General features: G+C 37.6%; 1 protein-coding gene across 5 annotated transcripts in view; it reads left to right on the top strand.

Moving 5' to 3' along the window:
* USP47 (ubiquitin specific peptidase 47) overlaps window positions 1-20,195 on the top strand; it is a 105,925-nt gene that overhangs the window by 23,804 nt on the left and 61,926 nt on the right. For 2 of the 5 annotated variants that reach the window (XM_072619423.1, XM_072619421.1), the window contains exons 2-4: window positions 7,386-7,445; window positions 12,706-12,909; window positions 20,035-20,148. In XM_072619423.1, coding sequence (XP_072475524.1) covers window positions 7,386-7,445; window positions 12,706-12,909; window positions 20,035-20,148 — 378 coding nt within the window. The remainder of the gene's footprint in view (window positions 1-7,385; window positions 7,446-12,705; window positions 12,910-20,034; window positions 20,149-20,195) is intronic. The other 3 variants (XM_072619424.1, XM_072619422.1, XM_072619425.1) reach the window with 2 other exon arrangements.

The raw sequence follows: 20,195 nt of genomic DNA, 5'->3' as shown, positions 1-20,195 counted from the left end.
AGGTTCTTTAAAAATAATCACCAGTTCCTTCTGAGAGGCTGTTAGTTAATTTTTCCATCCCTAAAATATGTCAACATTCCTATATTGATGAAATTAACATCTTTTTCTTCAGCTTAAGTGCCACTTCTATTTCTTTAATTGCTAATAGGACCACTTGAATGACCAATCATAATCTTACATTCAGCAGGTTTAAAAATGAGCTTATTTTATCCTCAAACAAGATTCCTTTCTGTTTTCTCATCTTTGGAGTCATGTTTGATTTTTTTCTTTCCTCCTCTCTTTTGACAAATCATTCAGCAAAATTTTTTGTTGTGGTGGTGGTTTTCTTCTTGGAGGTCTCTTTTCTATCAGTTGCTTTCCTCTCTCCACTTCTATATCATATGGTAGGCCTTACATCTAGGAACTACATTTTTGTGACAGCCTCTTAATTGTCTGCTGTGCCTTCAATCTGTCTACTTCCTGCACCCAGCTGTCAGATTACTTTTCCTAAAATATTACTTAAATTCCCTTTCTCCATTCAGAAAGCCCCAATGGCTCCCTATTGCTGGTTACATCTATTCCAGACTAGTGTTTATGGGCTTCCAAAATCTGCTTGTGATTCTTCTTCTACCATTCTGTTTCCCATTCTTCCCAGTATAAATTCCACTCCAATGAGGTTGTTCTCACTGTCCAGTAAACATAAGATGCTCATTCATAACTCCATGCCTTTGCTCATACTATTCATGTCTTCTCTCTTCTCTTGATGCTCTTATGCCAAAGTAATGTCCCTGCTCTAGTCACATTTTCTCTGGGCCTTCCCTCATCATTTCTACATTATATACCTACTATCCCAAGTATTACCTTTCACTTGTTTAATTCCCAAATCCTTATTTCTGCCCTGTTCAGCTTGAGAGCGGACCTCAGTGTCTAGTACCTTATCTTGCCAAGTGATCTTCAGAATATTCCTAAGAAAATTCAGGTGGAAATGGTTCTGTTTTTCTGTCATAGAATGAGTAGACTGGCCAGTTTTCACAGACATACAACAATGAAGTCAGCACAGTGGCCCTGTAGACCTTCAGATTGGTAGGCAGTCTGATACCTCTTCTTTCATACTTTCTTTTGGAGCCTCCCAAATGCTCAACTAGTTCTGGCACTGTGTGTATCAACCTCATCATCTTGGTGGACATCCCTGGAAAGTATACTGCCAAGGTAAGTGAACTTATCCACAGCATTCACAGTTTTTCTTTTTTGCTGTAACCAGTGGTTTCATGTATGGATAGTGTGGTACTGACTGGTGGAAAGCCTCTGTTTTCTTGGTGTTGATTGTCAAGCCAAAATTAGCACAAGTAGCAGAGAATTGACTCATTCTGTGTTGCATCTCAACCTCAGAAGCTACATTGAATGTACAATCATCTTAGAACAAAAAGTCATGTACCAGCCCTCCTTCCACTTAAGTCTTGACTTGTAGCCTTTTCAAGTACAATAGTTCACCATCAGTGCAGTAGCTGACCTTGATGCTATTTTTATCCTCATTAAAGATATCTGATAACATGGTAGAAAACATTATGCTAAAAAGGATAGGAGCAAGCATACAACCCTGCTTCACTCCGTTGGTGACTGGGAAATCCTGAGAGCATTGTCCTTTAGCATCTATACAAGCACAGCATCATGAAATTGGCATGTAATATTGGTAAACTTTGGGCAAGTAAATTTTGCCATGATGTTCCACAAACCTTCACAACTGACAGTATCAGAGGTCTTGGTCGGATTTATGAACATTGTGTACGGACTTCTATTCTGCTCCTGACATTTCTTTTGGAGTTGTCCAGCAACAAACACCATTGTCAACCATTCTTCTGAAACCACACTGGCCCTCAGGTACATGACAGGCGATCCAAAGGAAGGATCAGCCACTTAAGGAGGACTCTGGCTAGCATTTTGTCAGCAGTGACTAAGAGAGAGACACCCTGTGATTGTTACAGGACAACTTATATAGAGATGGACAGTGGAGGCAGCTGTGATCTCCTGGAGGATAACCTCTTCTTGTCATACAACCTGGAAGATTTCAGTCAGTTTCTGTATAAGCAGTGGAGCCTATGCCTTGCAGATCTCTGCTGGGATGGAATCAGTGCCAGGTGCTTTGCCATACAAGAAGAGCCTCATAACAGTTGGAAGAAGTTCAGCTAGAGAGAGATTAACTTGAACCTGCGGTCTGTAGTCAGTGGCTTCAGCATTGGTTCATAATGGTCTGTTGAGAGTACTCTAAGAAGTGTTCATCCCAGCTCTCCAAGTTCACATCCTTATCACTGATCCATACAGCTCTATCAGTGCTGAGTAGTTGAAATGCACCAGAGATCTTTGGCACTCACATTCTACTGTAGAGCTGGCCACGTAGCCTGAATGTCAAACCTGTGTTTACCTAGAAGACTGCTTTACAAAGAACTAGCACAAGGCAAGCCCTCATACTGAGGTCAAAAGAAGGTGTACAAGGACACTGTCAAGGTATCTGAACAACTTTAGTATCGGTTGTAAGACCTGGAAGACTCTGGCCCAGGATTGCCTGGCCTGCTCACATTGAAGAAGATGCAGTGCTCTGTGAGCAAAGCCAAATAGCACTGGCACAAAGGGAACGTAAGATACATCACCATCCCAGATGCTTAAATGGACTGTTTGTTCCCTGATCAGCCACAATAAACACACTGTATCTTGACCCCAACATTGTGATATCATTGGTTTTCTTTGAGTATGAAGGACAAACAACAACATTTCTACGCTGTCCTCATTTTCATGAACTGTTAATTAGTTACTCTGTTTAAATGAAATTTGGACAAAATCCTTATTTTAATACCCTTTTTAATGTCTGCCTACCTTGGAAACTATTGCTTGTATCTCCTTACCGCTTTAACTACTGTCCCATGACCTCTCCTTTTTACTGTCAGACTTGTCTCATGCTTCATCTTTATAGCCTCCATGTCTTTACCACCATTATTGTTTCTGTCCTTATGAGTCTCTTGAAATTTCTCTCAAAGATCACATCTTTGTCACATCTAGTGGTCTTTTATACATTTTCTTTGATATTTGTACTGAATTTGATATTGTTGATCAACTTCTTTTTCTTGAAATCACAGGCTCCTCTTTCCCACCCCCACTTTTGTGACCCTTTTCCTATTCTAGTTCTCTTCCTACCATTACAGCTGTTCCTTGGTTTACTTGGTGGCTTATCTTCTATTTCCTGCCTACAGGGTCTTCAGCAAATGATATAAATGACAGCAAATGTAAAGCAGTTTAATTGCTTATAATGATGTCAGTGTCAGCTCTTCATATCCCGTAACTGCAGCTGTTTCCCAAGACTGCATCTTTGACCTTTTTTTCTTCCATCCAAGAGCCCATCTATTCTCACATATTCAGCTGTCATCCATATGCTGATGATTTCTAGGTCTATTCCTTTAGAGCCTGTCTTCCTCACCTGTATAAAGATAAAATCATTGAAGAGAAGATATCTTACTGATCACAAGTCCTTTTTACAGCCAGGCTCTTCTTGAACCATCAGTTACTGGGAGTGACATGAGGGCAAAGATCATAAGGTAGAGATAATAGGGCTTGAGTGGGAAGGAACCTCAGAGGCACAGGCCTTTAATTTTACAGATGAGGAAACTGAGACCCAGGAGATCAAATGATTTGCCCATAAGTAGTCCACTTCACCCCCTCAGAAAATTACTTGTTCATTGATAGGCAACTCTGTTGGATTTTTCAGTCTGCCTTTTGATGAATCAGAATCATTTTTTCCTGAAACTTCTGTGTATTACTCCTAGGTTTGCCTTTTGGAGAAACATACAAAAAGGTTTCCTCCCCTATAGGAGACCCCTACAAATACAATCTTTATGCTTATTTTGGAGTATATTTCTAGAAAAAATTTCTAATCCAAAAGTCAGTCAAATCTGTAGAAAAATAGAAAAAAAAAGTTATATTGGAGGCAACATTCTTGACCAAGGGCCAACTTTTTAACATGTGTAAAATGACAATGAGCATCTTATTTCATCAAATTCTAAGGACAGGGAAAAACAACCCTGTTCCTAGAGTCAGAAGATATGGGTTCAAATGTCACCTCTCAGGGTTTTCACCTGTCTTTTCACATATTGGGCAAGTTACTTAACTTCTGCACCTCAGGCTTCTTATCTTTTAGGTGAAAGGGTTGATGTAGATAGCGTCTGAAGTACCTTAAGGCTCTAGATATGGGATCCTGTTTATAACTTTGTAAAATATGTGTGAATCAAGGATATAAGGGGATAACACAGTAACGGAGCATGTAAAGTGTTTCTTTAAGTCTTTTAATTGAAAGTGACTGTAGATTATTTACTCCAATTTGAGAACATTGAATTTGGAATCAGAGGATCTGAGTTTGAGTCCCATGACTATTATTTAACCTGTGTGTCTTTCAGTAAGTCAGTAAACATCTCTGAGCCTCAATTTCCTCATCTATATAGTAAGAAAGTTGGATGAGATAACCTCCTAGGTCCCTTCTAGCTCTGTAGTAATATCTTCTGACCCCATATAATGCAGAAATATCCTTTTATATATACCTGACATATAAATTTATAAAAGTTCAATATTGTGTTCTACAAAGTTCTGTTTTTTAAAATAATTCTTGTCTTTTAATTGCAGCAGATCAGATGATGAGCAACTTCATTTGTGTCATGAAAATCTTTGGACAACATTTTGGCAGGTGTCTGAGGAGGCTTAGGATGAATTGTGGGCTCTGTAAAACTGATGCAGGGGCATCTGGGTTGCCTCCTTGTTGCTCCTTTAATGCAAATCTTCAAGTAGAGTGCATAGGCATTTGAGGCTGTTGTTGCTAAGTCTGATAAAAAAGCTTTCTTGGACATTATCACTAGCTACTCCATTCTTTACTCTGTTATATAAGGTATGTGTAGCTTTAAAATGTATGAACCAAACTGTTTTTACTGTATTTTCATCTTTTGTTTCCCAACCAACGGTAGCTTTACTTGTCAGAAAGCCTTAAATGTTTTGACTTTGGTGGTAGAACTCTGAGCCACAAAATCAAACTTATTTTCATCTGAGTGACAGCTTTTAGTGTTCTTTATACTGGTGTATTATATAATGTTCACTTGAGTATAATCTTTTCCTTTTATCAATTCTTTTCCTTTAATCAATCTTTTATCAAAGAATTTTCCTCCTTAAGCTCATTGGACATCATCATTAGACTTTGTTAACCATTCCCTTCTTGAGTCTTTCTCTTTCATTAGATTCAGTTGACACTGCTCTATCCTCATTTACTTCCTGTGCTTATTCTCTCTTTGTTTTTCCTTGCTAATGTATCATCTTTCTTCTAAGCATTAAGTATAGATGTCTCCTGAGGTTTTCTTCCTTACCGGTTTCATCCAGTCTTGTGTTATTATAAATTGTCACATTACAGAATCTAAGAATTTGGAGAGACCTCTGAGGTCATCTAATACAGTCTGGAACATAACCAGAGTTCTTTTTATAATACTCTGGCCAAGGTCCAATCGAACCAATCTACGTTTGCTGGACGTCTCCATCTGGCAATTCTACCAACACATCAAATCCAACATTCCCCAAAATCCTCATTTTTCCCTCAGCCTGCTCTGGATTCAAACTTCCCTGTTTTTATTATGACTACCACTATTCTCCCATAATCTGGGGCTGCTAATTAATGTAATTTAAGATTGTAAGTTGTTGTTACTGTTTTTTAAGCTGCCACATCGTTGCTGTGAGAAATGTAGAGAGGGTGCCTCAGTTGTTGCTTTGATTGAGCATCGACCAAAAGCATTACTGGATTTCTTTGTAAATTATATAATGCTAAACTGTAAGCAGATTGAAGTATTCTGTAGCAGGTGTACTAGAATGGGTTCACCTTGGTTTCAGAAAACCTGAATTAAAATTCTAGTTCTAACATCTTAATAATTGTATAGTTTGGACCTATTCATTCTCTCTGTGCCTGGTTTTCCTTGTCTGTCAAATAGAGATAATACTTGTACCATCTACTATGAAAGATTGTTGAGATCAAAGTTACATATACATATATATATATATATATATACACACACACATATATATATACACTTTGTAGCTATATGTGTAAACAGTTGTTATTAATAACTAATTTATTACAAAATTGACTTACTCAAACATGAAATATTTGAGAGACATTGTGGCTTGTTAGATGGAAGGAGTAAGGAAGACCTGGGTTTCACTGTGACTTCTGACCCATACTAACTGTGACCCTGAGCTAGTCACTTAACACCTCAGTGCCCTTGGCAATTCTAACTAAGTTGTACAAAGTTACATAAATCTCCTCATATTGGATTCCCTACACTGATGAAAACATAAATCCAGATAAAAAATTTGGGAGGAGGGAATTTTTATTTACAGAAAACCTAGTATCCCAATAATTTATATATAATTTAAAATTGTAGTGTGAGGTTTGATTTTTTAAAAATTATTTTGGTATTCGAGGATGGCCAAAGCAGGGCATAATTAAGGATTCACAAAGTCTTTCAAAGAAGAGTTAAACCTTTGATTATTAGTACTTGTAGGACCACAGATGTTGATGCCAATTCCTAGTGCCTGCTGAGGTGCTCCCAACAATCTCTTTAGCCTCTAATAAGTGGAAAACTCATAAGTGGAAACATGTTAAGACAGTTTTGGTGTATGTTGACATAAATATAAGCTCATCTTATTTACCATCATTAATTTGGATTTATTTGATTTAAGGTACTTTAAGCAGCAAGTGGGTTGGAGGAGGAGATTAAAGAGCGGATTGAAAGGGTGAAATCAGTAGATACTAACTCCTGTAGTATAGTCTGCCCACTGCTCATCAAATCTAAGACAAATATTTAGTGAAACTAAAAGGTGTTGGGAATTCGGGAGCAAAATTGCTAGCCAAATCCACTTAACCTTATGTTTAGAAAACTCACTGTGAAAATCTAAAAGTATAAGTGAACAATATTAGAGAGCTATTACTTACTTTACAAAAGAATTCATAATAATTTTAAAATGTGAATTAAGCTGAAATGGGCTTTAGAGATCATCCAGTCTGAACCCTTCATGTCATTAAAATGAAAGTTTCAACAGATGCTTTTTAAAGCCTTTTCTAGCTAAAAAAAAAAAAAAGGATCTAGCGTACTCAAAATAAGATTTGATTTAAAATTTTGGTTCTTCACATAATTTCTCAGAAATATACCTATTGTATTTCAGTATTCCTTCCTGTATGTTGCAATAAGACCTATTTTCTGTAGTCTCGATATCTTTATTTACAAGTTAATACTTAGTTTCTCCTATGTGATCACTTTAATTTAGGAACTTTTTTCACTGCTCTTCCATTTAAAGAAATGGTTTATAATTTATTTTGTTCTTATGTATCATAGGATGTGTTTTGGAGATGCAGACAAAGTATCTTTGATGAAATGAAGAAGAAATTTTCACAGGTAGACAGCTGAAGTAAAGGTTTTAATGTGATGATAGAACAAATAACAGCATGATTGTAATTGTATTTGATAACATGGCATGTTATTTTTTTTAATTTATGCATGTATAACTATTCTATTCTCATCCAATCTTTAATGGGAAAAAAGTCAACATATTGCAAATTTTTGTCTCTCCCACTCCCTTAAAAACCAAAATAGAAAGCACTTGATTGGCCCATTTTGATGCCTAGCCTTCCAGATATCTGCATTTTTAAAAAATCATAGCACTGGTAATCTGATCTCTTAATTTGAAACTTAAAGAATTTTGTTGAACTAAGTTGCTGGCTGCTAGTACATCCTCAGCAGTTGCCCCACTTTCCTATTATCCAGAATCCCACCTTAAATGTTTTTATTTGCCCTCCTCTCTTCCTTTTCTCCTCTCTCTTATTACTCCAACTCAGACTCTTCTCATTCATGGCCATTTCATTCCTCAACCATTATGTGGTAAGGTCTTATTTAGAATCATTGAGTTACAGAAATTTCTGAATTAAAAGGGAGCTTAAGGATAATTGAATATTCACTATAGGTTACTTGAAAAAGGCAATCTCCTTTTAAAAGGAAAAACCCAATCTAAATCATATCGAAGAGTTTGGTAATTTCTAATGAACAAGGAAAATAATATTTTCTAGAAATACAACATTGGTAGTTGTGTGTATTTGGATTTGTTTTTTTTTAAGATTATGACCACAGTCTTACCCTTCCTTAAAAACAGCAACTAAGAGGGGAAAAAAGTTTCACATTTTAAATCACTGGCTCTTTTTATAGATAGTAAAGTCTTTAAGCATTCATGTATAATGTCTCAATTGTAAGTATTAAGTTTTATGCTAGAAAACCCTAAGACTAAAAGAATTTCAGACATTTAATAGATTGCTTTTATAATACTTTGGTGCCACTTTGAACATTTGTTAAGTCTACCACCTTCCTGGCTGTATTTCATATTAATTTTAAGCATCTTTGAAGTATTTCTGAGGTACTGGTGAATATTGTGGGTTTTTTTTTTTCCTGTAAATGCTACCTGCTGAGAAAGATAATTACCTTAAAATAAGACCAGGAAGTCTAATATATTCTCAAAGAAAATGTGACAATTTAAACTTCAGTTGCACATCTTTATTTCTTTTCTCTCTATTTTGACAGTAATGCTACTCATTATACTCAACCAATAAGAAGCCAAAATTTCCAAAAAAGAAAAGTATAAAGCGATTGTTTGAAGAATAAAATTGAAGAATCTTAGAATTTGAAGGGGCCTCAGAGGTCAACTCATGACTATCTATAATATCCTCAATCAGTGGCAATTCAATGTCTGCTTAAAGACCTCTAGTGACAGAGAAATCCCTATCCCCTGAAATAGCCCATTTTATTTCTGAATAGCTCTAAGTTGTCATGATACGATTTTCCTAATATTAAGTTAAAATCTGCCTTTTTAATTTCTACCATTGGTCCCTGTTTCTTCTCTGAAGTAAGGCAAAACAAGTTTTATCTCTGTCCACATAACCTTCAAATAATTGAAGACTGCTATCACTTTCTAACCCAAGCTTTCTCTTCTCTGGTCTCAGTTGCTTCTCAAACCCAAATACATTCCAGTATATCAAGTCCCTTCTAAAATGTGAAGCCCAGCCCTGGGAACAGTGCTCCATGTGTTTGCTACTGCCCGGACAGATCTCCTTCATTTTGTGTGTGTGTGTGTGTGTGTGTCTGTGTCTGTGTCTGTGTCTGTGTGTGTGTAACTCAAATATAGGTGTTCACATTTATCCTGTTAAACTTCAGTTTTCTAGTTCTCTGTTAACAAGCATTCTTTTTGGATAGATATGCTGTGTTCATTGTATTCAGTACCCCTCCCAGGTTGATAACATTTGATAAACATACCATGCATCAGAGTTACCTTTGTTCAGATTCACATTAATTAACAATGTTTGGGTCTTGTCAGCAAACTAGTTAGCCCACCTAACTGTATTGTCATCTTTTCCATCAATCTGTTTCCAACTATAGGAGGGAGTATCATGCAGCTTTTTCAAAGGCACTTAAAACTTGTATAATCCATACTCATGACAATTCCATGATCTTCTAGTTATGTATTTCCATCCAAAATGGAAATTAAATTAGTCTTACATAGCCTTTTAGTGAATTCATGCTGAATTTCATGATTATTCTTCTTTTTCTAAGTTCCAGCAAACCACTCCTTGAACCATTTCTTCTAGAATTTAATCAGGAATTGACATCAAGCTCATTGGCCTATAGTTTGAAGCATCTGTCTTCTTTCTCTTATGAAAACTGAGACAGTAGTTACTTAAGCCTCATACCACCTTTTCTAGTTCACTGTGATTCCTCAAAGATCACTGGCGATCAGTAATCATACATGCAACTTCCTTCTAGTCCCCTGAACTGGGTGACTTGAGCTCTTTGAGGTTGAAGCTATGTATTATCATACTCTCTTTATACTTTCCTTGGATTTCGGTTTCCTGTTACCTATGCTTGTTTTGTCCTTTCCAGTCTGAAGGTAATTTACTTTATTAGAGGAAACATGCAGAACATTTAAGTTGAATTTTTGTGCCTTGTCTCTGTCATTATCTTCCCATTTCCACCAGACCAGGACCCTTCTTTGAGATTTCTCTTCCCTTGACCTAGCTAAAATGACCCTTTTTTTTTCACCATACATATACCATACAGTACATAACTCAGCCTATTCTGGCTTTCTACAGCCTTCCTGACACTTAGGTAGGATCTTGTCATTTTAAAATATTTGTTCTCCGTTTCTCTTGCTTCCGTATACATTTTTTTTAAAAGCTGAGTTCATGGATAAACCCTTTTCTCAGAGACATCTGTATTGTTTTAAACTTTTAAATCCTTAATCTTTTCTTTCTCTTTGGAATTAATTGCTACTATTTTGCTTGCATTTAAATATTGAATTGACATCCCTTTTTCAGTCTCAGGCCGTAGGATCCTACCTCTTATCATTTCTTTGAGCTACTTATCTAAACTCCTAAATCTAGGGTGCATATCACACCTGGAATTCCTTCCTTATCTGTCATACAGTGAACTCTGATGTGACATAATCCATTGCCTCCAGAGAGTCTCATCATTTTTGCTTTGCCAGCTAGTTTATTACTTATTAGTTAGTGGCAGGTCAAGAATACCAAAACCCCTGCTGCCCTCTACAGTTATCTGCTGCCAGCTGCATCTAGGCACTTTTGTTAGGCAGACAACTTTTCCCAGGCCTCTTTAGATGTAACTTTCCCTAAAATTCATTATTTGCTTCTTTCAAGGAAAAAAACTAACAAACTTATTTGAATATTCAGAAAAATTTAGCTTTATCTCTATAATTTAGGGATGGAGTGGGGGGACAGTGAACACCTGCCTTCCAGAAGGCAGAAATTTGGCATTTTAGCTATAACTGCTAATAATTTTTTTATGGTCTTATTAAGAAAGGTTGCACTCCCAGCCCCCATTCTCAGAATGCCCTGCTATTCTGAGTGGTCTGTCAGATCAGTTAAATTGAGTGTGTGCATGTGCTGTCTTGATTTATATATAATCTGAAATCTGAATCTGGAAGAAATGTAAAAGTCATCCTATTTGTTTAAATGCTTCTTGCATGATAATACACGGGGTTGCTGAAACTCTGCATGTATCTTCTTTCACATTTAATTCTGACCAACAACCATTTGGCTCTGGGAATACAAGTAAAAAAAGAAACAGTGCTTGTCCTTCAGGAACTTATGGAAGAAACACAGTATAGACCCCACTAGGTAAATGTCAGGTTTAGTTAAAGTAACAAAACGTAATTTCAAGAGTTGAAGGGAACAAGGAAAGACCTTGTGTTTGTCTTCTCATTTTGTCTGCATAGTTTAGTGACTTTCAAGATGATTGCCCATTCCCCTTCATTTTCTAATTGTATCTTTGTAATATGAATAACTACCTTAAAGGGTTTTGGATGGTTATTGTTAAACCATTTTTAAAAACTCACCGTGTTTTTTGCAGTTATAGTCTGTCACTCAACAGTTGTTGTGTTTTTAAAGTAATGTACTATTTGTGTAACACTGTAGCCTTGTGGAAGGCACCACAGGAGAGCCAAAATAAGTAGAAGGCATAGCACCTGCCAACAATTTATATATAATTGGGGAAACAAGACATGCAAATGGAAAACTTTAATAGTCAGTGTTTCTGAGTGCCAGTGAAGTTCAGAGTAGGTAAAAACATGCACAATTAATGTTGGTTAGAATTGTCGAGTCTCAGAGGTGGGATTGGTTTCTTTAAGGTGCTTTGTTTTATCCCTGCTCCCCCACCCCCAAAAAAGTTTGAGTGAAAGCTGTGGGTAATGAGTAGATGGAAAATGAAATTATGGCTACGAAACGTTTTTTATTTTTTAAGCCCCACTAGTAATTGGGCCCTTCGTTACAATGTATTTTGGAGCTGCTATTTTAAAAGTGGAAGATAGGCCAAAGTATAGGTAGTCCCAGCTTACTGATGGGATTTTTCCCTCCTAAGCTTTTAAATTTGCATATTTAGAACTCTAAAGACATTTCCTATAGAAACACTTCCTTTGAAAATGCTACAAATAGTAGTTAGATTTCTAGGCTGGCCCACAAAATCCGCAGGTTTTTAACCTGTAACGAAGGCAGAATGGTGTTGTGGAAACACCACTGAATTACGAGTTAAAAGGTGTGAGTTCGGCACTCTTTTCTGATACTTGTTTGATCTTGGACAAGCCACTTAATAGACTTTCAAGTTACTCAGCTGCAAAAAATTAAAAATAAAAATAAAAAAAGGAACAATACCTCTGCTGCTTAACTGCCATGGAACTGAGCTGCTTTGAGTTCAGACCTGATCATCACATCCCATAAAATGGAGATTTTACATATTATTAAATGTGCCAGACTCTTAACTGTAAATTTTATTTTATTGTTCTGTACCTCTTTATAGACCTTCATCCTTAAGAATTTGTTCACATATCGATTTTTTCAGACTAAAAAACAATCGGTGCGTACGCCTCGTTCAGAAGCGTGCCTCGCACCTTTTTAAAGCAAAGATGCGTTTGTCCCATTCCTAACATTTTACTTAAAATCTTGAATGCTAGTAGTTATCGTAGTGATTGAATAGCTTGGGCCCAAAAGGGTGATCAGTGCACTCCCCTAGTCTCTGTAAAATGGTTATTTAGTCAAGTTACGTGGGCTTCTCTGGATTGTTCACTTTAAAAAGCAAATAACTATTTTGATTCTTTCAATTTCAGATAGAAAATGCTGCTGAAGAACCTAGAGTTTTATGTATTATACAAGATACTACTAATTCAAAGACAGTCAATGAACGAATCACTTTAAATTTACCAGCTTCTACTCCATTGAGGAAACTATTTGAAGACGTGGCCAGCAAAGTGGGCTATGTAAATGGAACCTTTGATTTAGTGTGGGGAAATGGAATCAATGCTGCTGACATGGTAATACTCTATATTTAACTCATCTGATTTCAGCTTGCTAAAATTATTACTACTATTCTTTTAACATTAGTCAGACTTTTAAAATGTTTTCATAACTCGAGTGTTTTTATATTTGATTGGACTCTAGATTTTTATAACAGGCTTGAGGATTCCTGAGATAACAAAAAGTTCAGTTTAACTTACGAAATAGAAACCATCTTTAAAACTAACTAGGACAGAATAATCTATTTCCCAAAATGACTGATAGAATAACCCTTGATAAAGCATCTTGTCTCCCGTATCCCCAGTATCCTCTTCATGACTGGTTCCCTTGACTATTATAGTTTACTCTTTTCTTACCTTATTTGCCATTCTTCCCATCCTGAAAACTCTTCCTCCTCCCTTTACCCCCATCCCCAGTCTGCTATTTCACCAAGGTTATCTACAGAACCCCTTTAGCCATGCATTTAATTCCATCAAAAGCAAAGTACAAGCAAAGGTTAGAGAGATGTAGGATTCCAGGCAGATGAAATTCAGTTTTATGCTGATAGTAACAATCCAAAGCGCTTCTGTGATCCCCTGAAAAGTATTTATGGACCAAAAACCTATGGTGCATCACAACTACTCAGTGCTGATGGAGCCACATTAATTAGTGATAAGGACATTGTCCTGGAGAGATGGACTGAACACTTCCCTAGTATTCTCAAAAGACCATCATCAATAAATGCTGAGGCCATTGACTGTTTATCTCAGGCTGAAGTCAATCCCTTCTTAGCTGAACTTACAGCTAAAGAAGAGGTTTTGAGGGTCATAGGCTCCTTTCATGTGGCAAAGCACCTGGAGCTGGTTCTATTCCAGCTGAGATTTACAAAGTAGGGACATAATTGCTCATAAAAAAGCTGACTGAAATTCCAGGTTATATGACAAGAGGAGGTTACCCCCAGGAGTTCAAGGATGCCCCCATTGTCCATCTCTATAAAGGTAAAGGGCAGATTGTCCTGTGACAATCACAGGGGGATCTCTCTCTTAGTTATTGCTGGCAAAATTCTTGCTAGAATCCTCCTTAATAGGCTGATCCTTTACTTTGAAGATGGTGATATACTTGAGAGCCAGTGTGGCTTCAGAAAAGGCCAAGGAACAGTTGATATGGTGTTTGCTGCCTGACAGCTCCAGGAGAAATGCCAGGAGCAGAACAAAGGTCTGTACACAACATTTGTGGATCTGACCAAGGCCTTTGACACTGTTAGTCATGAGGGCTTATGGAAAATTATGTCAAAATTTGGTTGCCTGATGACATGTTTGCCCAGGTTCTGGATAGTGGACAATGCTCTTGTGTCTTGCCAGTCACCAATGAAGTGAAACAGGGCTGTGTGCTTGCTCTCATGCTTTTTAGCATGCTGTTTTCAGCCATGTTGTCAAATGCTTTCAATGAGGATGAACACGGCATCAAGGTCAACTACTGTACTGATGGTAAGTTCTTCAGTTTGAAAAGGCTACAAGCCAAGACCAAAGTGGAGGGAGCGTTGGTGCATGATTTTCTGTTTGCAGATGATTGTGTACTCAATGCAGCATCTGAAGCTGAGATGCAACAAAGTATAGATGAATTCTCTGCTGCCTGTGCTAATTTTGGTCTAATAATTAATGCCGAGAAAACACAGGTGTTCCATCAGCCACCACCACACCATTCATACGTGGTTACAACAAATGGAGAAATTTTGAATGCTGTGGATAAGTTCACTTACCTTGATAGTGTACTTTCCAGGGATGTATACATCGACAATGAGGTTCAGTGTTTGGAAGTCTCTGAAGAAAAGTTTGGGAGAGAAGAGGCATTAGACTGACTACCAGACTGAAGGTCTACAGAGCCATTGTGCTGACCTCATTGTTATATGCTTGTGAAACATGGACAGTCTACCAGCGCCATGCCAGGAAACTGAATCGCTTCCATCTGAACTGTCTTAGGAAGATTCTGAGGATCACCTGGCAGGATAAGGTACCAAACACTGAAGTCCTTGCTCAAGCTGAACTGCCAAGTATTCAAACTATACTTCAGAGAGTGCAACTCTGATGGGCTGGCCACGTTGTTTGAATGCAAAATGTACACTTGCCAAAAAGACTATTTTATAGAGAACTCGCATGGGGCAGGTGGTCAGAAGAAGCGATACAAGGACACTCTCAAGGTCTCTCTCAAGAAGTTTGGATTTGACTGTGTAACATGGGAGACACTGGCACAGGACTGCTCAGCATGGCGTGCCCACATCAGAAAGGGTGCCATGCTCTTTGAGCAAAGCAGAATTGAAACAGCACAAAGTAAACATAGGATGCGCAAATTTGGGGTATCCACCCCAAATATTCACACGGACTATCTGTGCCCAACTTGTGGAAGAGCTTTCCAAGTTTGTATTGGTCTGATCAGGGAGTTGGACACACTGAAATGTGACTTTATCATGGTGATGTCATTTTGGTCCTCTTCAAAGATGAAGGACAACCAACCAACTAACCAACCATGCCAGTTCTCAGTGCTGGGCCAATTTCTTCTTCCTGTTCTCAGGCTGTAGAAAATTACAGGAGCAAATTAAACTACACACCCATGCTTTCTCATCTCATTTGGTCCCTCAGCAGTTCCTGTATTCAGTAGTTGTTGACTGCCCATAGCAGCTGTTCTAATCCTTTTCCCCACTGAAAACCCCAGTTTGCCTACCTCCTAGTTTACTAAAACTAGAAACTATCAGTGGCAGCTAGCTCCCTCAGCTTCTGCCCATTCTACCTCCTACCTTCTACTGCAAATAATAATTACAGGGGCTCATTTTACAAAGCACTTTTCTAACACAACCCTGTGAGATAGGTACTGTAAATATTATTACCCATGTTTCAGAGATAAGCTAACTCAAACCCAGCGAGGTTAAGCAATTTGTCCTACAGCTAAGTGAGTGGTAGAAAAAGGACCTTAACCTTAGTTTAGCCTCCTGCTCTAGTGTACATTCCATCAAACTGTGCTGCCTCTACACATCCAGATTTATCACTTCTTAGACATTTCAGCTTTCTTTAAAGGATAATTTAGGTGCTAAATACTTACTGTTGACCACTGATTAAGCCTGAGAGTCTGGGAGCAGTGGCCTCCCTTCTCCCCAGTGTACCCCCTCCCCCACATGAGCCCCTACTGCACTCATCCCAGGAAGCAAACCCTGGGGGAGAAGAAGCCTGCTGACCCCTTCTTTGGCACCAGAGTTCTTCGCACCCTCAGTTGGTGATGAAATACCTTGTCTCCCAGTTGGCTTTTCCCCCTCCTCCTCATGATCTGTTCCCTTGGCCATTGTTTAGTCTCTTCTTCCTTTATTTGCTGCTTTTCTCATCCTAGATGCTCTCCTTCCCCCACCCCCACCCCCAGTCTGCTGTTTCAGTAAGGTGCTCTGGAGTTCTCTATGACACTGTTAGATTCACAACAGGAAATCGACATGATTTAGTCAAAGTACGTGATATTAAAGAAGATGCATAGTCATCTAAGGGCCATGAGACCTTCCAATTTTATTTACAGTTGAAGACCTCCATTTGTGTGGCCGTCCTACTCCTTGAGAGCAGGGACTGTGTTTTTTATTTGTCTTTCCAGTAGTTACCACAGAATTTGCACTTTATAAGCATATAATAAAAGCTTTTTCATTTATTCATTCCACAAGGCATTTCTTTGTTCCCCACGTTGGTGGCATCTTTACTTCATGAAATAACTTTGTAATCAATCAGTCAATCTAAATGCATTTATTGAGTACCTACTCTGTGCCAGGTATTATATGAAATTATATGTGCTTGGTATTTACTTGGGTTTGCATTTTCTTCCCCTTATAGAGTATAAGTTCTTTGAGGGCAGAAATTATTTTAGTTTTTTGTCTTTTTCTCATGGGAGTTTAGCATGGTGCCTTGCACATAGTAGGTATGCGATAAAAATTTTGTTGAATTAAGTTGACTTCTTTCCTTCTTGCCTGTCTAAGAGGAAGAAGAAATCCTCTTGCTTCCCAGCATTATCCTTTGTCACCTCTCTACTTAATCTGATCTGTTGTTACCCATTCTTGGATCTTGCTCATTCAGTTATCTGGATAGTCTCATTCTGGTATTTTCATTTTCATTTTCTCCTTTGTGTTGCCTCTTTACAAACGAAAATACTCAGATGTCTCCTAGCCTTTAAAAACAACATAACATCAAAGACTTCCTTAAGTCTCATTCACTTCGTCAAACTATCTTTAGTTCCTTCTTTTTGTCACCAATCTTACTGAAAAGAGTAGTCTAAGCTTGTTGCCTTTATTTTCTTTCACTTCTTAACCCCTTTGTAACCTGACTTTTCTTCCCATTATTCTGTTCTGGTTACCAGATAGCCTAAAGAGCTGCCAGTCCCAGTGACTTGTGTTTAGTCCTCATGTTGTTTGATTGTCATGCAGTCTTTGATACTGCACTTGTTTCCCTTCCTTCCTCTCTTCTTCCCATTCCAGAGGGCTTGTTCCATAAGATGCTGTCTTGAGGTACCTTCTCTCCATCCTTTCTCCTCCATTCAGATATCATCAGTAGATGATTGACTCCCAAATTTGTGTCATTTGCAACCTTTCTTCTAAACTGCATTCCTGCATTTCCAACTGCCTGGTTTCCCCTTCTGCTTGTTCAAAAGTAAAAATATTAACTTCACCATCTCCAAAGTCCAACTTTCCACTTCTTTTCCCCTCTTCTCTATGTGTGTCTCTATCCCTTGTGCCCATAGAGATCTCACAAAGAGGGATGATTGTTGTTTTTCCAATATGGGGTATTGAGAACATCTCTGCTTTTTTCTTTCTTAACAGCTGAAGACACCACTTTTATATTTTTAAGGCTATCAGCTTCTGAAACTTTTACAACTTGGTTTCCTGTTGACTTATTCTTGAAGAAGTCAAGCTTTATTTTTCCCTTTGTAATGTTTTAAAACAAAGAGCTTTTAAATGGGAGTCTGCTACAATGTCTTTGTCTTCTCTTTTCCCTGAATATCTCAGTCTTTAGCTATCCATACATAGTAGAGAACTGAAAAATATTTAAATAGGAATAATAATACTGCAGCCTCCACAGGACATATAATATTGTGAGTAAAGTGTCTTTTACATCTTAAAATTACTATAAAAGTGAGTCGTCATCATTTTTAAAAAAACTAAATCTAGTTTTATTTTCCCCATTCTTAATTTAAAAATGGGAGAATTGAACCCCTTTTAATTTGTTTGAAAACAAAATACCTTTTCCTCAGCTACCCCAACTAATTTGTTTGTGTACATCCCAGTATTTTTTTCCATCATGCTTGCAGCATGCAAATATTTTCACAAAGCCTAATCTGGTAGAAATATTTAAAGAAAATTCACAGGTAGCATTGATTGAGTTTACCTGGTAAGTTGTAACTTATAACAACTGATGGGTTGGCTGGGATATGTTATAGTACCATAGATTGGTGGACAGAAATGAAGTGTAAAAGTGAGGTTTTAAGTATGCATGTACTCAGAGGGAAAGAATAGTGGCAGGACATGTGGGTTTAATGAAGTTTTGTAATGCTGATCAATCTTCATGAACTCTCTGCAATTCAGGTAGGCTAAGGTTGGTGGGAGGGGAGCTTAGTTTGGAAGTTTTTAGAGAAATTGTGAGTTCAAAAGTAGTTAGAACCTAGAATGAGCAAACTAAGAATATAGGGGATGGAAGAATCTGCTTGGAATAGTACCAAATACAAAGAAAGAAGGATAGAAAAGAATAAGACAGTCAGAGGGAGAGACTGATTAAAATAAGAAGTTCTCTGAGCACAGTCCAGGAGAGGCCCAGGAAGTGAGATGTTGAGGTGACTTTTGAGGGAACAGTATTGACTTGAGGCTAAATGAGTGAACCTAGGATCCGGACAGGAAAGAATCTAGCCTTTCTAGGAGCCCAGGGAAATAAGGGAGTTCAATCTGGACTTGAATGTGAAAGAGTCGGCTAGCTTGAAAGTAATTTCTGAGATCTCTTCTAGTGACCGTTATAGTTGGAAATAAAAAAAAATATGGGGGAGAAGAAAAGGAAAATATGAGAATAGCTCTCATTTATAATGGTACTAAACAGTCTTTTACACACATTATTTCATTTACTTCTCACAAGAATCCTGTGAGGTAGATAATGCAGGTATTATATAATCATCGAGTATGAAAGCTGAATGAGATCAAGTCTTACCCTTATCATTTTACAAATGAGAGAGCTTGTTTAGATGACATGTCCTTGCCCCTGGTCATACAGCTACTGAATGACAGCCAGGATTTTAATAATGCTTTACACTAATAATAATAGTGTAGACACTAATAAGTGTCTAGTATAGTATTTGAACCCATATCTTTCCTGACTCCAAGTCCAGCTCCAGCCTGCATCTTAAATCCAGAGCCTCTGATTCCATATCCAGACACTGCTTAATGTTGTTGCCAGGCTAATTGATGGTGAATCCCAAGTGCCTGGTCTTTGGAGAACTACCCACTTAATCTTTATACATCTTCAGAAAGTTATTCTCCACCTTCTCCCCCACAAAGCAAAAATTGAGGAGAAAACTAGGAGTTGCTTTAAGCCACATATCACATTTCATGATCTGTTTTTTAACACATAGTGAATTTCTTATATAGAAAAAGTGTCTAGATTTTATAAATTTCTTTTGTTTTCTCAGTTGTACAAAATTACGTTTAGCTCTTTTTGACGGAGTCCAGATGAGTACTATTTTGTATATATTTTGGAAAGCATAAGAGCAATTATAATTAGATTTTCTTGTCTGGGACTTACCATTTTTTTTCCTCACCATTTTTGCCTTTCCTTCATCTAGTCTATAAAATGACCAAAGTAGTTTTCTTAGGAACTGTTTCATTAAAATCTCCCAGTGTTGATAGTATAAACCTAATCCAGTTCCTTTCTTTTGCCCAGGATAGTTGCTGGCCCATGTAGTAAAGTGTGCCTCACCACCTCTCTGTGTGGGTGCATAGATAGCTAATGCTAAGCCTGGATTAAAAGAATCTTACTGACTGGGTTTCAGAAGAGCCTGTTTTCACATCTAGTAGGGGCGTTGTCTGTTTAGATGGCGAACCTAATGATTTGTTGCAATAATTTAAAATCTTTTGATAATTTTAGATTTTATTTTATGTTCTTTAGGCTCCCTTGGATCACACCAGTGAAAAATCTCTTCTTGATACTAACTTTGAACCTGGGAAGAAAAACTTTCTGCATTTGACAGATAAAGATGGTGAACAGCCTCAGATAGTATCGGTAAGGCTACTGTAACCTGCATGTCCTCACCCTCTATTGCGTAGATA

This window comes from Notamacropus eugenii, chromosome 6, assembly GCF_028372415.1.
Source record: "Notamacropus eugenii isolate mMacEug1 chromosome 6, mMacEug1.pri_v2, whole genome shotgun sequence".
Taxonomy (NCBI): Eukaryota; Metazoa; Chordata; class Mammalia; order Diprotodontia; family Macropodidae; genus Notamacropus; species Notamacropus eugenii.
Note: the sequence above shows the minus strand (reverse complement) of the source record. Positions and strands in the feature narration are given on the sequence as shown.